Here is a 13861-nt window from a genome sequence, read left to right as displayed (position 1 = left end):
GTACATATTCGCCATTTACTTGTACTGATAAACTGTAAATGTTTGGTCAGACATATAATCTGTGCTGCATATTAATACAAAGGAACATAGGTAATCTAAATGCAACAATGTATTAAATAAAAAATTATACAAAAATCCAATAAAACATTTTTCAATTTTAAGAAAGCTCTGGAATTTTAAAGTAAATATAATCATTAATTTTTATGTTTTCTTACACAATCGTTGCATTCCAATTTATCAATTGTGTATGCACTTATTGCAAATGTTTGCTTATTTATTAAATTTATTATTTTTAAAATTATTAACATTTTAATTATATTTATCACTTTTTATTAAAATTCTCGTTTATCCGTTTATAATGAATGATCAGCAAACCATTTGAAATAAAGCTAATACTGAATAAATTATTAGAAAAACTTTGTGTTTAGAGTGGGAAAAATGCTGCTACATCTAAAACACAAATGAAATTGTCTAAAGAAGTATCCAAGAATGCAATTCTTGGAAAAATCCAAGAATGCAATTCTTGGAAAAATCCAAGAATGCAATCTGAATCAATAAATAGTTAAGATAAGATTAAAAAAAGAATAAAATTTAATCTTATCTAGAAATTTTATCAAGAATTCTCTTCAGGCAATAATTTCAAACTAAGAACTTTTTCTTTGTATGGACTTTCGTTCGAAGAAGTGACCTCTGGTGACCCGAAAATCTTATGAAATTGAGAGGTTCCGGAAAATATGATAACCTCAAATTTCCAAAGATTCTATATTATATCGAATTCTTGCTCCTTTGGAGCGTCAATCTTGAATCAATATTATGCCACCAGAGTTCAGTGTTTTGAACGAAGATTTGGCTCCAAAAAGAAAAAAAAAATCCCTGATTTGAATCCCAGCATAATGATAACCCTTGATAAAATCTTCTGGCCAGATTCATTCTTTATCATAAGTATTTCTTAAATCACATTAGTTTCCTTGATTTTATAATATATAATTCTTTTTCGTATTGCTTATTAAAATAATAAATGTTACAAACAAATTTGTTTCTCCAGTTCCGGTTTAAAATCATCGTTTCTCTTTATTCTCGTTCTTAAAATTAATTAATTATTTTGATTAATTTAATTAACTTTTTTTTCATTCATATTTATGGATCCCTCAATTTGTCAAGTTTCATTATACCAATCTCTATTTTCTTTGCTACTTCAGAGTTAAAAAATTTGTTCTAAAAGATTCATTTGTTGATATTAATTAAATCGGCGGGTAACCAGCTGCTGCTCGGAGTCCAAATTTTTTTCATATACCCCTTTTGAGATTTTGACAAAAATTCAGTTCAAAAATAAATTTCAAAAATCAGACAAGAATTCAAACAGTTTTTGACTCTTAAATTCCTCCTGTAAATGGACATTTCATAGGTTCATAAATGACTATAAAGACAGAGTAAGTAGGTGGATGTATAGTTCATTTGCACACGGGTCATTTCTGGCCATACTGCTCCATTTATATGATAAAGCAGAACATAGTTAAATTTTTAAACATTGTATAAAATTATACTTACGGATATACTAAAATAAAACAGCTAAAACAAGAATCTAAACGAAAGATGAGCTTTGTGTATTAAAAACAGCAATTAAAAATTGGAAAGTGTTGTAGTTATATGGTAAATGAAGCATATCATTTAAAAATTATAAAATGTTTGGATGGTAATTCTTTCCCAGCAATTCTGGAAGTTACATATAATGAATGAAGAAAAAATTGGGTGTTTGATCAAAATATGACGAACTGTTAATTCAGCACAGCACATAGATAGATGTTCTTTCACAGAAAACTAGTGCTTATAGGTAAATCAAGTATGCATGTATGAAACAATAAGAAGACGAAATAAATGTCAGTTGCAGTTTACTATTACTGCAACTTATACTTGATGACCCTATAAGCCGCATTTTCACACCAGAAATTGAAAAAATATTCTATATCTATCTTTTACTCACAATGCTTCTAGATTTATGAGAAAAATTTGAATTATTGTTATGACACTCATATTTTATTGCACAATGTGCAAAGTACAAAGTTATCTCTCAGTGTCATCATTCAAAAATAAAACTCTTAAATTTAATTAATTTCTCTGTGCCAGCTGTCAGTTTTCCATTTAGATTCATTTCAAGCCTACGTTTTCGCTTTACGTAATTTCTAGATGCTTTCGAATTGCATTCTTTTTAGCATCTATCCAATTTCTTCCGTTTTGTTCTTCCATTTCGAATGCTCTTATTTGCATTCTTGTGACAACATGCTCCTTTGAGGGCATGATTCGAAACTCAGTTTTTTTTTTTAATGAAACAAGTGATCATTGTCAAAGTAAAGATTTATTTAATCTGATTATAAACGTAAAAATCTTAAAGAGAAACAATTCCGAAGCGCACAATAAAATACCTTCGAAACAAAATATGGAAGAACAAAATAAAGAAAATAAAAATACGGAAGCACGTGATAAACTCTTGCAATATTCATTATGAAAGTAGAATTTCTCTTTTCGGGACAATAATTATTAATAATAATAATTTGGTGCATAAAATGGACGGTAAAAGTTACGATGATGCAAGTCGCGTTTTTACTTTCTCGTAGACGTAGTATAGAGAAGAAACAGAAATCCTCAAAAATTCGAACTCAAAATTTTGACGAATATCCATATTTTAGACATCCCAAAGTTCAAAAACACATTTTTGTAAAATTATCCTCAGTCTATGACAAATATAACTCAAAAACACTTCTAACTAGACAGATGATTATACAGTCTTTACACTAAATTTGCAGATTTCTATCAAATTTTGAGTAAAATCTGCTTAAAAAAAGTCCGTCTATCTGGCTGTTCGAATATAAGTTAAGACAATAATTATTAAACGACGAGAACTAGATAGATAAAATTCAGTACACAGATTTAACATCAAAGTACAGACACCTGACAAGTTTTGAAGCAAATCCATTAAGAAATTTCAAAAATATGTAAAAGCGATAATTGAAAAACATAATGACTTAAATATGTCAAATTTGGTAAGGAATTTTGTGATTACAATTGCAGTTTTGTGTCAAATTTTTATTTCATTCGATTGACAAAAACGTGTCTAAAATACAAATTCGTTTTTTGGTTACTATTAACCGCTTGCCAGGGATTAGTCTCCATAAAATTCACTAAGAATGACACGATAGATTCAGTCAAAATACTAAATTCATGCCAAAAATTATTATTTCGTAACTATTGTACACCAATACCATGCAAGGCATTCTCAGGGATGACACCTTTATGAGAGGGTATGCGAGATTGGGGACACCAATCCCGATGCTTTTCCCAGAGATTAACGTATCGTAAAGATACCTTGTTATTTGGAAGCAAAAAATACTCTAACTTTATTAATTAGGAATATGAATTTTTTAGATCGAAATTTAACAGGCTCAGGAAAAGATAAAATTTAATAGGAGTTGAACTGAAAACGATGGGTTGGTTGCAGTTTTAAATTCAGCTTTTTAAGTGATTTGTATCAATGTAACTTTAACGCTCTGAATAGCTCAAATGTTAATGGAAAAAAAATCAACAAATATGTAAAAAAAGGTAAAAACTGAGAAAGCGATACGCATGCTCAAGTTACACAAATTAGAAAAAAAACAGGTTTCAGATTTAATAATTTTCAAAAAAATCATTATTCTGCGATCAAATTACTTGATGAATATTTGCCGAAACAGGCAAAAAAAGAATCCCGAATTTACCACCTGAAATTTATTAATTGCTAATTTGAATTCTAAAATCATTCTTAAGGCACTAGCTCACATTTGTGCTAATCCATCATTGTAGCAAACTTAATCAAGGTGCATCAAACGATCTGCACATGAACAAGGTGCACATGAAAAGTGTTAAAAACGGATTAAAATCTTTAATATAAACTGAATAAATATCACTCTTTAACGAAAATAAAATCTAATTCTTCACCTCATTAATTTACATTTTTATACATGAAATTTCTCTAGGGAACTTTACATCTCATATTTAATCAGTCGTAACTGAGTACTGAATATTAAAATAAAAAGAATACATTTATTTAGTTGCCGAAACGAGTTTCTCTTGACGAAAATTTTATATAATAGTGATTTCTTATGTCAGCAGGAAGATGTACTTTTAAATAATATATTTTCCACGTGTCCTATGCAGCTTTATTTTGTTTTAATTTCCACGTGTCTCGTTTTTATTTTGTTTTACTTAGTAATTCAGTCAGTTTTTTTTTCTTTTTTCATTCGCTTCAAAATATGGAGATGAATTCTTCTCGAGCTTTTACCGACCTTGATTTTAAAAATTCTTTGAAAATAACAGTTATAATATAAGTGACTTTATAAACTCCTTTCTTTTGAAAAGTAAATGGATATTTCGTCAAAAAAAAAAACTATACAAGAAATTTGACTGTATTTTACACATCTGTTTAGTGTGTAAAAGAATGAAATTCTTCTACCAACAAAAAAAAACACTTAAAATTCTATTCAATTTTCTGATTCGTACATTTCTTCAAAAATATAATGCAATGAACGGGACAGAAGTCTAATGATCGGTCTCGTTCAGTGTGCCATTTTTCTTCTTTAACTTTCGAAAATGGGAAAAATATTGAGTTATCAAATATTTGATAAAACAATGAAAATTCAATTTCAAAGCAGAAATGTAATCCATTTTTGAATATTAAGCAAAAAAATTTAATTGGCAAAATTTAAGAAAATTTTTTATGATCATCAAATTAGTATAATTAATTTTAAGATTTGAAATCGTTTTTGTGCTATCATATTTTACGGTGTAAATCCCTGAGAATACAGTTTAATTTTTAATTAAAATTTCATTTTATTTGTAGATTCCTACCCTCCAAAGTAAGCATGTGTCAAATGGGATAGCTGTAGCTCAAACTTTCTGGAACAAACGAACACACACACACACACACACAGCTTTTTATAAGTATTGATATATTTGTCGTTGGAGAGAAAATGTTTCTTCCAAAAATAGTATTGCGGAATTTTTTGGACAAGGAAGACATCATAAGAAAAATTTTAAGTTTATTCAATTGAATACAGAGAAAGGAATATTTTAAAATAATCCTCATATTTATTTTGTTTAACTCTTTGACTCTTTTCTATATCTATTTAATTGTAGCTTTTAATGTTAAGGAATGGTGATAATATTCATTTTATTGAGAACTGCAATATTTATTGATTCTAAATATTATCCATGTTGCCATTTACAACGTCTAGGAAGGACATAATATTATAAAAACGCTGTTATTCGATGATCATATTACGCAAACCCATGGCAATTAATAGCTTAAATCAAATTTTGTATTTTGTTTGTTGTGCTAAGAAAGTAGTACTATATGATTATATTGCATTATCAGAAAACTTTACAGAAATTTTCATCTATGTCTTTTCAGAGGTGTGGAATGCCATTTCAGCGGAAATCTCCCAGCTGCATTCTGTGACAAACCTTTAAAAGAAAACATGGCTTATTTAGTAGGTAAATATCTAAAGAAGCTTGAAGAAGACTGTATCAAAAAATCAATCTGGTCTGTTGTCACTTTTTCTGATTGTTTGTGTCTTAAGAGTGCGAACACATTCAAGTTTTTCCAACATTTTTTTTCTCCAAAAATAAACTTTTAATGTTGTTATTGACATATATTTTTCATTCAAGATAAAAATCAGAGATATTGGTATATATCTTGTTTTTCCAGCTATCGTAAGTCCAAGTGAAACAAAAACAGGTTGTTTTGTTATGTAAGAGAAAAAAATATGAATTCCCATCAATGACGCCGTAAATGTTTGCGTTCATTTTTTCTTTCCTCCAGTAGGACAGGTTCAAGATCAAGATCTTAAGATAAAATATATACTATTTAAACAGCAAGAAAAAAACACTTTGCTATGAAATATATTCATATTTTAAAGATTTCTGGTGCAGTTGATCTGATGTAGAATAATTTACTCTTTAGCAAAATTCATTAACAATTCTGCTTCGTTATTTCTTATCAAAATATATTTTAAAAGATTATTTTTTATTTAAAATATAAACTCTGGGTATAGGCTAACGAAAAGCTCAGATTAATAGAAATTCATTTAAAAACGCATTTTAGAAACCAATTTTATTTTTATCGTACAAAATATTATATATAAATAATATGAACTTTATAAAAATCTGTTTATATCATAGCAGCACCTGCATGCAGTAACTTTTCTTTTTCACTTTTTTGAAAACGATAGAATACCGACTACTGAAGGGCCAACTTAGCAAACAGCTGGAGTTCATATTTTGTCATAGTTTGATATTTGGTAATATAAAGTAAATTCTAATATTGCACCACAGAACAATTTCAGAATGAATTTTTATTGATGTCTGATGGAGTATGTATCATGATTTAATTTCAAAATTCTGCTGAAATCAAATTACATTTATATTTTATAACCATTATTTCTTCTTATAATCAAGAATGATGAACAGATTTTCGATATTCTTTGAACTTGCTATATTTAAATTCAGTATATATTTATTTTATATATATATTTTGTTAAGCTTCCTCTGATTCAACCGTTAACACTGTAGTGTAATAATAAATATTTGATAACAAAACATTTCCATCGAATTTTCTATTACTTTGTGGGCGATTTAATATGCTAAAATAAATTTAACGCCTGTTTTGGCAATGATTTAATGATAAAATCTCCACTAAATTTGATTTTGTTTTTTAATTCATCCTATTCCTATTTCAGGTTTCCAATAAACATTTTAATGTAAACTTATTTATATATATATATTTTATATTTATTTTTATATATTATATTATATTATATATATATATATATATATATATATATATATATATATATATATATATATATATATATATATATATATATATATATATATATATATATATATATATATATATATATATATATATATATATATATATATATTACAATAGAATTTGAAAGGACTTTGTATTTAATGCTATTTCTTATTTTATATCATTTTTTTTTATGTTTTTAAGGTGCTCTACCCGAAGAAGTTGCTGGTATGAATGGATTGACCGTAAACATTCAATTATTTTTGGTAAGATGGCTACTATTATAAATTTCATTGAACAAGAAAATTTCACTTTTGTTGCCAAAATCATGAAAGAAAAAGTTTTGTTTATATTTAGCATCTTAGTATCTCAGTCTAAATAAACGAGTGAAAAACCCATCTTCAATTTTGAAGTAAAATTAATAAATTTATATATTCATTATTTTGCACTTTTTTTAATTAAATCAAATATACTTTCCTATTAAATACTTTGTTTGTTTAAATACTTTGAAAATTGTTTTTTTAACTGCCCTGAACTCTTTTTTATGCTTAGATTAATAGCTGCTATCGCTGGGCTATTTTATACTTAGATTTATATCGGCTGTTATCAATCCATTTGGCACACTCCTGTGATTTATAATTAATATTTGATTAAATTACTCCTTTTATATTATAATTATAACTTAGAAAATAAGTGGTCATCCAATAAGACAGAATATACGAATAACAGACGTGAGTCATGGCATTAAAAGTGCCATATTATTGCGAGAACTAATTTCAATATATTAAGACAAAAAGTATCTGTCATAATGTATCTGTTTTTTATCCTAATTTTTGTTTCATTATAGCCAAAATTACGAAAATGGGATACTTTCTCTTCTGAATTTCATTTTTTTTTCTAGTTGTTTCATTCAAAATTTCAATAAATGAATTCTAAATTAAATCCGATAAATTCGATGAAAATTGTAGATCTTGATCCAGGAGAATTTTACCACAATTCACATTGTCCAAGTTAAATTATTTACTCAAAAAGGATTATAAATCTCAATCATATCCGTAACTGTTTTATAAAGAATTTTTGTCCGATACAACAATCTTTATAAAAAAAAATTCAAATCCCATCCAAGTTGAAGCCAAACGAGTAGGCAGCTGCGAAATAGCCCATACATAATAAAAGCACAAAAAATACCTTACTAATTAACAACATCGAGGGCTGAACAATTGAATTCATTTATAATAAAAAACCATCGGAAAGCTAAACAATAGTATATCAAGTATTAAATAGAAAAAATAGGGGGAAAATAAATATAAACAGAATGCATGAGAAAAATAAAATAGTGTCCATAGTGGTTGTTGACTAAGTATTGCCCATTTCTTTAATCAATAGTTTCTCAAAATTCAAGATAATAGTATCATTGATTAATGAGAATTTAAAATTTTAATTCATTTTTATTCTACCAGAAGGCTACCATCCACGTTATTTATTCCAATGTCTTACAGTGTTTGATATGCAGAATTGTACCCACTGAAATATAAAATGAACCGATAAGCCTAAAAAGCTAACTATCTTTATAAAATGTTATAGCTTTTTATATTCTTACTTTTGCTTCAGATTTATGCTTATATATTTTCTCAATAAAAAAAAGAGGCAATTTTTATCAATAGTTACATTCGTGTTTAAAATTCGCATGGCTTTGATTTCGGCGATAATATAGAATATGCGATAGAACTCCTATAGTGAATTATACGAATCTGTAACTATCCAGATAAGTTTTTTGGAGAAAGAAAAAGTAGAAAATATCGAAATTAGAAAATAATAGTGACAACGTGATCAGTATCCTTTATGCTTTCCAATAGAAGAGGCTACCACGTGAAGCAATGAACCGCGTCATTGAAGTCACAGCTTATTCTCTTCTCGTTTCTCTCGTGCGTTTTCCGAAACAACATTGTGCTAATTTGCGCTGTCAGGTGTATTCCTGGTTAAGTGGTGTCTTTATAGATTAGAGGAGTTTAGAATTGTATACTTGTTGATGAAGAAACAACTTCTATGCATGAAAAAAAATATTTTAAGCATATAGATCAGCAATTTATGCTACAATGTATAGTTGATTGCCATAAAACATCTACGGGACCTTATCATATGCAAACGATTTAATCTTTCAAAGCAAAAGGTAAAGTAAGGTACGTACAGAAACATTCAAATTACATATAAACCTTTATGCATATATATAATATATAAACCTTATGCAAAGCCAGATTAAGCTCCGAAAAGGCCTTTGGTTAATACAGATTGAAGGCCCTTTGAAAATCAATATTCCTATCAAAATTCATGTTATATTAAATTAATAAAAATATGTTTATGTAAGAGGTTTTTAATAACAAATAGTGAGAAATATTAAAATGCTAAAACATTTCATTGTAGATCACTTTCAAGAAAATAGGTTTCAATATGCCGATTATAAAAAAAAAAAATTATTTGTTCATTTTTAAAAAATAATTTTAAAGAAAATATTTTTTTAAAAATTGCAGAAATTTCTTTAAAAACATTCTAAATATTGAAATTCGAGATTTCCTAGAACTGTTAATTTCAGAATCAATCAGATAATTACAAAAAAAAAATAATCCTTGATTTGCAAATGAATTTGAGAATATGGAAAAATAATTATTAAAATAATATTTTGAAATTTAAAACATTTGATTTTAGTTTAAATATAATCAAATAATAATCAATTTTTAATCAAATGGAAACTGAAGATTGAATTATCGAAGAATAGTAAATTATAGCAAAAGCAAATCGAAGTTTCATGGACTCAACAAATTTGCAAAGCCTATAGGCGGTTGCCCATTTGCTAACCATGACATGGTCTTCTAGTAGTTATATGCTTCTGTATCATAAGTATGTTAAATTTAATTTTACAAATTAAAATTTTCTTTTCCTGGTGTTTTTTTTTATTTATTTTTTATTTTTTCATAAACAAAATATACAAGGAAAGTATTGTAATCATAAAAAAAAATAATAATAATTAATCGATTTAAGATTTAGCAACTAAAATGTAGATTCTTATATAATTTTGTATCAAATCCGACTAATGGTTGACCGTTTGTCGATCTGCTTTCAAATACATGTAAACACGATAACTTAAAAAACAAATTTAGATAAATGAAATTTTGTAAGTGTTATCTTTAATAAAACTTTAGTTCTGTGCCAAATTTCATTTCAACAGATACAAAAAAGGAACCCCAAGTATATACACAGTCAAACCTGACTTTGTGCAGTAATAGGGACTGGTACAAATTTACCATAAGTTAAGCTGGTTCATTCAATTTTTTAATAAGTGGACTGTATTCTTTTAAAAATCAAACGACAATTCGAAAGCCAACCTTTTATTTCATCGAGGTGCAACGACCCCGCAACGAACTCCTCAGTACGAAACTGTTTTTGAAACTGATCCCATGTCAGCAGGGTTACAATAATTTTATCGCTGAAGCCAAGTCAGCGTAGGTTTGCTACATTCCTTACAAAAGGCGCCAACAAGGCGGTAATTTTGAATATGTTCAGAATAATATACAGTTTTTTTTTTTTTTTTTTTTTTATGTACAGATTAGAAAATCAAGTCTGAATGGGTAGGAGGCAAATTTTAGATATTGGTCTTTTAAAATGACCATTTTTAGTTTTGACAATTGCAACACGAATTCCTGTCCGGGAATAACTTGGCTTATTCTTCCAAGACACCATTTAAAAGGTGGAAGGTTATCCTCCTTTAGTATAACCATATCATTTTCCTTAATATTATTTTTTGAAAATCGCCATTTTTTTCGGTCTTGCAAATGATTTAGATAGTCAATCGACCAGCGTTTCCAGATTTGTTCTACTATTTTTGTCAGTCTTTGCCAACGGGTTAATTTACTGTCTAGTTCATTTATTACTGAAGGCTCTGGGATAGAATTTATGGACCTGCCTATTAAAAAATGGCCTGGTTCTAAGTCCGAAGCATCGGAAGATAAAGGTGAAATAGGTCTTGAGTTTAGGATGCCTTCTATTTGAGTAATAACAGTTAAAAATTCCTCATAAAATAATTTTGCATCAGCAACAGTTCTTTTTAGATGATGCTTGAAGGACTTAACTCCAGACTCCCAGAGTCCTCCGAAATTTGGAGCCCGAGGGGGAAGAAATTTCCAGGAGATATTTTCCATTGCCAAAAACTTGGAAAAATTTTCATCAGGAAAATTAACAAGTGAAGCGAGTTTTTTCAATTCTTTGTTGGCTCCTATAAAGGTTTTACTATTATCACTAAATAAAGGTGAGCATTTCCCTCGACGTGAGAAGAATCTTTTCAAGCAAGCAATAAATGCTTGTGATGTCAAGTCAAAAACTATTTCAAGATGTATAGCCTTAGTAATTAGGCAAACGAAAATAGCTACATACACCTTATGCAAATTACCCTTTCTTTGATTTTTGTACCTTATGAAAAATGGACCGCAAAAGTCTACACCTGTGTTAGAAAATACAGGGTTGCGATTTACTCGCTCTGGAGGTAAATTCCCCATTAATTGGTCTAAGGGAGTAGGTTTGCACCTAAAACAAGTTATACAGTTGTGCACAACCTTTCTTGCGATATTTTTGCCTCCAATGGGCCAAAATTCTTGCCGAACAAAATGTAATAATGATTGAGGTCCTGCGTGAAAGTTCCTTAAGTGATAATACTGGAAAATTAGAGTGGTAATTTTGTGCTTTTTAGGCAGTATTATCTGATGTTTATGATTATAGCTAACATCTGCATGAACCAATCTACCATCTACTCTTAACAAATTGTCTGCATCTAAAAAGGCATTTAAATGACTTCTAGGACCCTTCTTCAAAGTTACTCCGTTTTTTACTTACTTACTTGACTTACTTGATCTCATTATAAAATTCACTTACCTGCATAATCTCCATTAATTTCCTTTTTGCTCTTTCCAATTCACTATTTGTGATTGGACCGGTAATTTTTGTTTTATTCTTAATATTGAATAAAAACCTGCAAAGAAAACTAAATACACGAATTAATTTTACATAGTCATTATTTATGGCTAAAAAATCCTCAAGAAATGAAATATTATTTACAGACGATAAACTAATGTTTTACTGTGATTTAAGTTCAGTCAGATATTGTTCATCTGAAATTGCAGACTCATCAAGTTCAACATTAGAATAATTTTTAGAGTCCGATAAATAGTCAGGACCACACCACCATAAGTCGTTGGTTAATAGTTCATGAGGGTTCAAACCTCTAGATATTACATCAGCAGGATTCAGTTGGGAAGAAATATGTTTCCACTGGATGTTTTCTTTTAGAGTTTGTATCTTTGATACCCGAGTAGCAACAAAAGTTTTTAGTTTATATGGAGGTGTCTTTATCCAGGCAAGTGCAATTGTTGAATCTGTGTAACAGATTATTTCACTGATTCGCATCTGAAGAGAAGGACGAATTCTTTCTATCAACTGCGAGAGAAGGAGACACGCTGACAACTCCAAACGAGGGATCGAAATTACTTTAATGGGAGCGACTCTTGATTTACTGGCAATAAGTTTATTGAAAGCTGTGCCATCTTCCATAATAGATTTCATATAAACTACCGCTCCTAAAGCAGCTTCAGAAGCATCAGCATAACCTACTATAACAGTTTTTTCATAAGATTCTGTCAAGATATGTCTAGGAATTTTGAAATTTTCGATGACTTTCAAAGATGTCACAAAATTCGACCATTCTGGCTGAATTGACTGGGGGAAGAGTATCTTCCCAGCTCAATTGTTGGATCCATAATTTTTGCATAAAAATTTTGGCCTTTGTGATAACAGGACCAACGAGACCTAATGGATCATACAAACGAGCGATAACTGACAACACGTCTCTTTTAGTGTAGAAAAGCTTGATCTTTAAATCTACCTTAAAAAGAAAATAATCTTCTTTTGGTTGCCAATTCAGACCCAAAGCTTTTACTGAAGAATGTCGATCAACGAGAAAATATTGTTGGTTAGTTTCCTCAGAGCTATTATTTATGAGTTCAGAGGAATTTGAAGTCAATTTATGAAGCTCCATGCCACAAGTTTGCAGCATTTGTATCTATTGCCTTTGTAATTCCTGGGCTGCTTCTAAAGTAGTAGCACCCGAGACGAAATCGTCCATATACACATCTGTTAGTGTAACTTGTGAAGCTAACGGAAATTTTTTCGCTTCATCCAAAGCGAGTTGCTTCAAACAACGAATGGCCAAAAGTGGAGCCGATTTTGTGCCGTAAGTGACAGTGTTAAGGCGATAAGTAGTTGGAGACTCATTCATATTATCCTTCCATAATATTTTTAGCAGAATTCTCTGTGATTCATCAATTAATATTTGACGGTACATCTTTTTAATATCTGCCGTAAATGCGTATTTATAAGTCCTAAATCTAGACATTATTTCAAAAATATTTTCTTTCGCTGCACCGGCAAGAAGCAAATCATTTAAACTTTTTCCCGATGTACTAGGGGCACTGGCATTAAATACAACCCTTAATTTTGTGGTTGAGTTTTCAGGTTTATAAACTCCATGATGCGGCAAATAATATCCTTCACAAAGGTCATTATTCACTTTTTCCATATGACCCAAACTTTCGTATTCTGCAATAAATTCCTTATATAAATTTTGCATCATGGGATTCTTATGCAATCGCTTAACTGTTTGGTTAAGTCTAACGTTGGCTAAGGCTATAGAATCACCCAACAAACCTTCTTACATCGGCATTTTAACTACGAATCGACCATCCTTATTTCTGGTGTGGGTTTCTTTAAAATGAGCCTCGCAAAACTCTTCTTCACTACTAAGAATAGTATTTCCTTCACTAATATTTTCCACTAACCAGAATTTTTCGATTACTTTTTCAATATTTTCATTTCGAGAAACTAAAGTACATAAATTAGTACATGGCTCCTGATTATTTGTATTTACATAGCCACCAGCGACATAACCAAATACAGTATTTTGAAATATTAATGATT

General features: G+C 29.1%; 1 protein-coding gene across 1 annotated transcript in view; it reads left to right on the top strand.

Annotated features, from left to right (window-relative positions):
- LOC129963433 (kynureninase-like) overlaps positions 1–13861 on the top strand; it is an 86793-nt gene that overhangs the window by 46955 nt on the left and 25977 nt on the right. Inside the window, exons 4-5 of the mRNA XM_056077797.1 lie at positions 5441–5523; positions 7049–7110. Of these exons, the coding sequence (XP_055933772.1) occupies positions 5441–5523; positions 7049–7110 (145 nt within the window). The remainder of the gene's footprint in view (positions 1–5440; positions 5524–7048; positions 7111–13861) is intronic.

This window comes from Argiope bruennichi, chromosome 1 (assembly GCF_947563725.1).
Source record: "Argiope bruennichi chromosome 1, qqArgBrue1.1, whole genome shotgun sequence".
NCBI classification, from domain to species: domain Eukaryota; kingdom Metazoa; phylum Arthropoda; class Arachnida; order Araneae; family Araneidae; genus Argiope; species Argiope bruennichi.
This window is presented reverse-complemented; position numbering and strand designations above follow the sequence as displayed.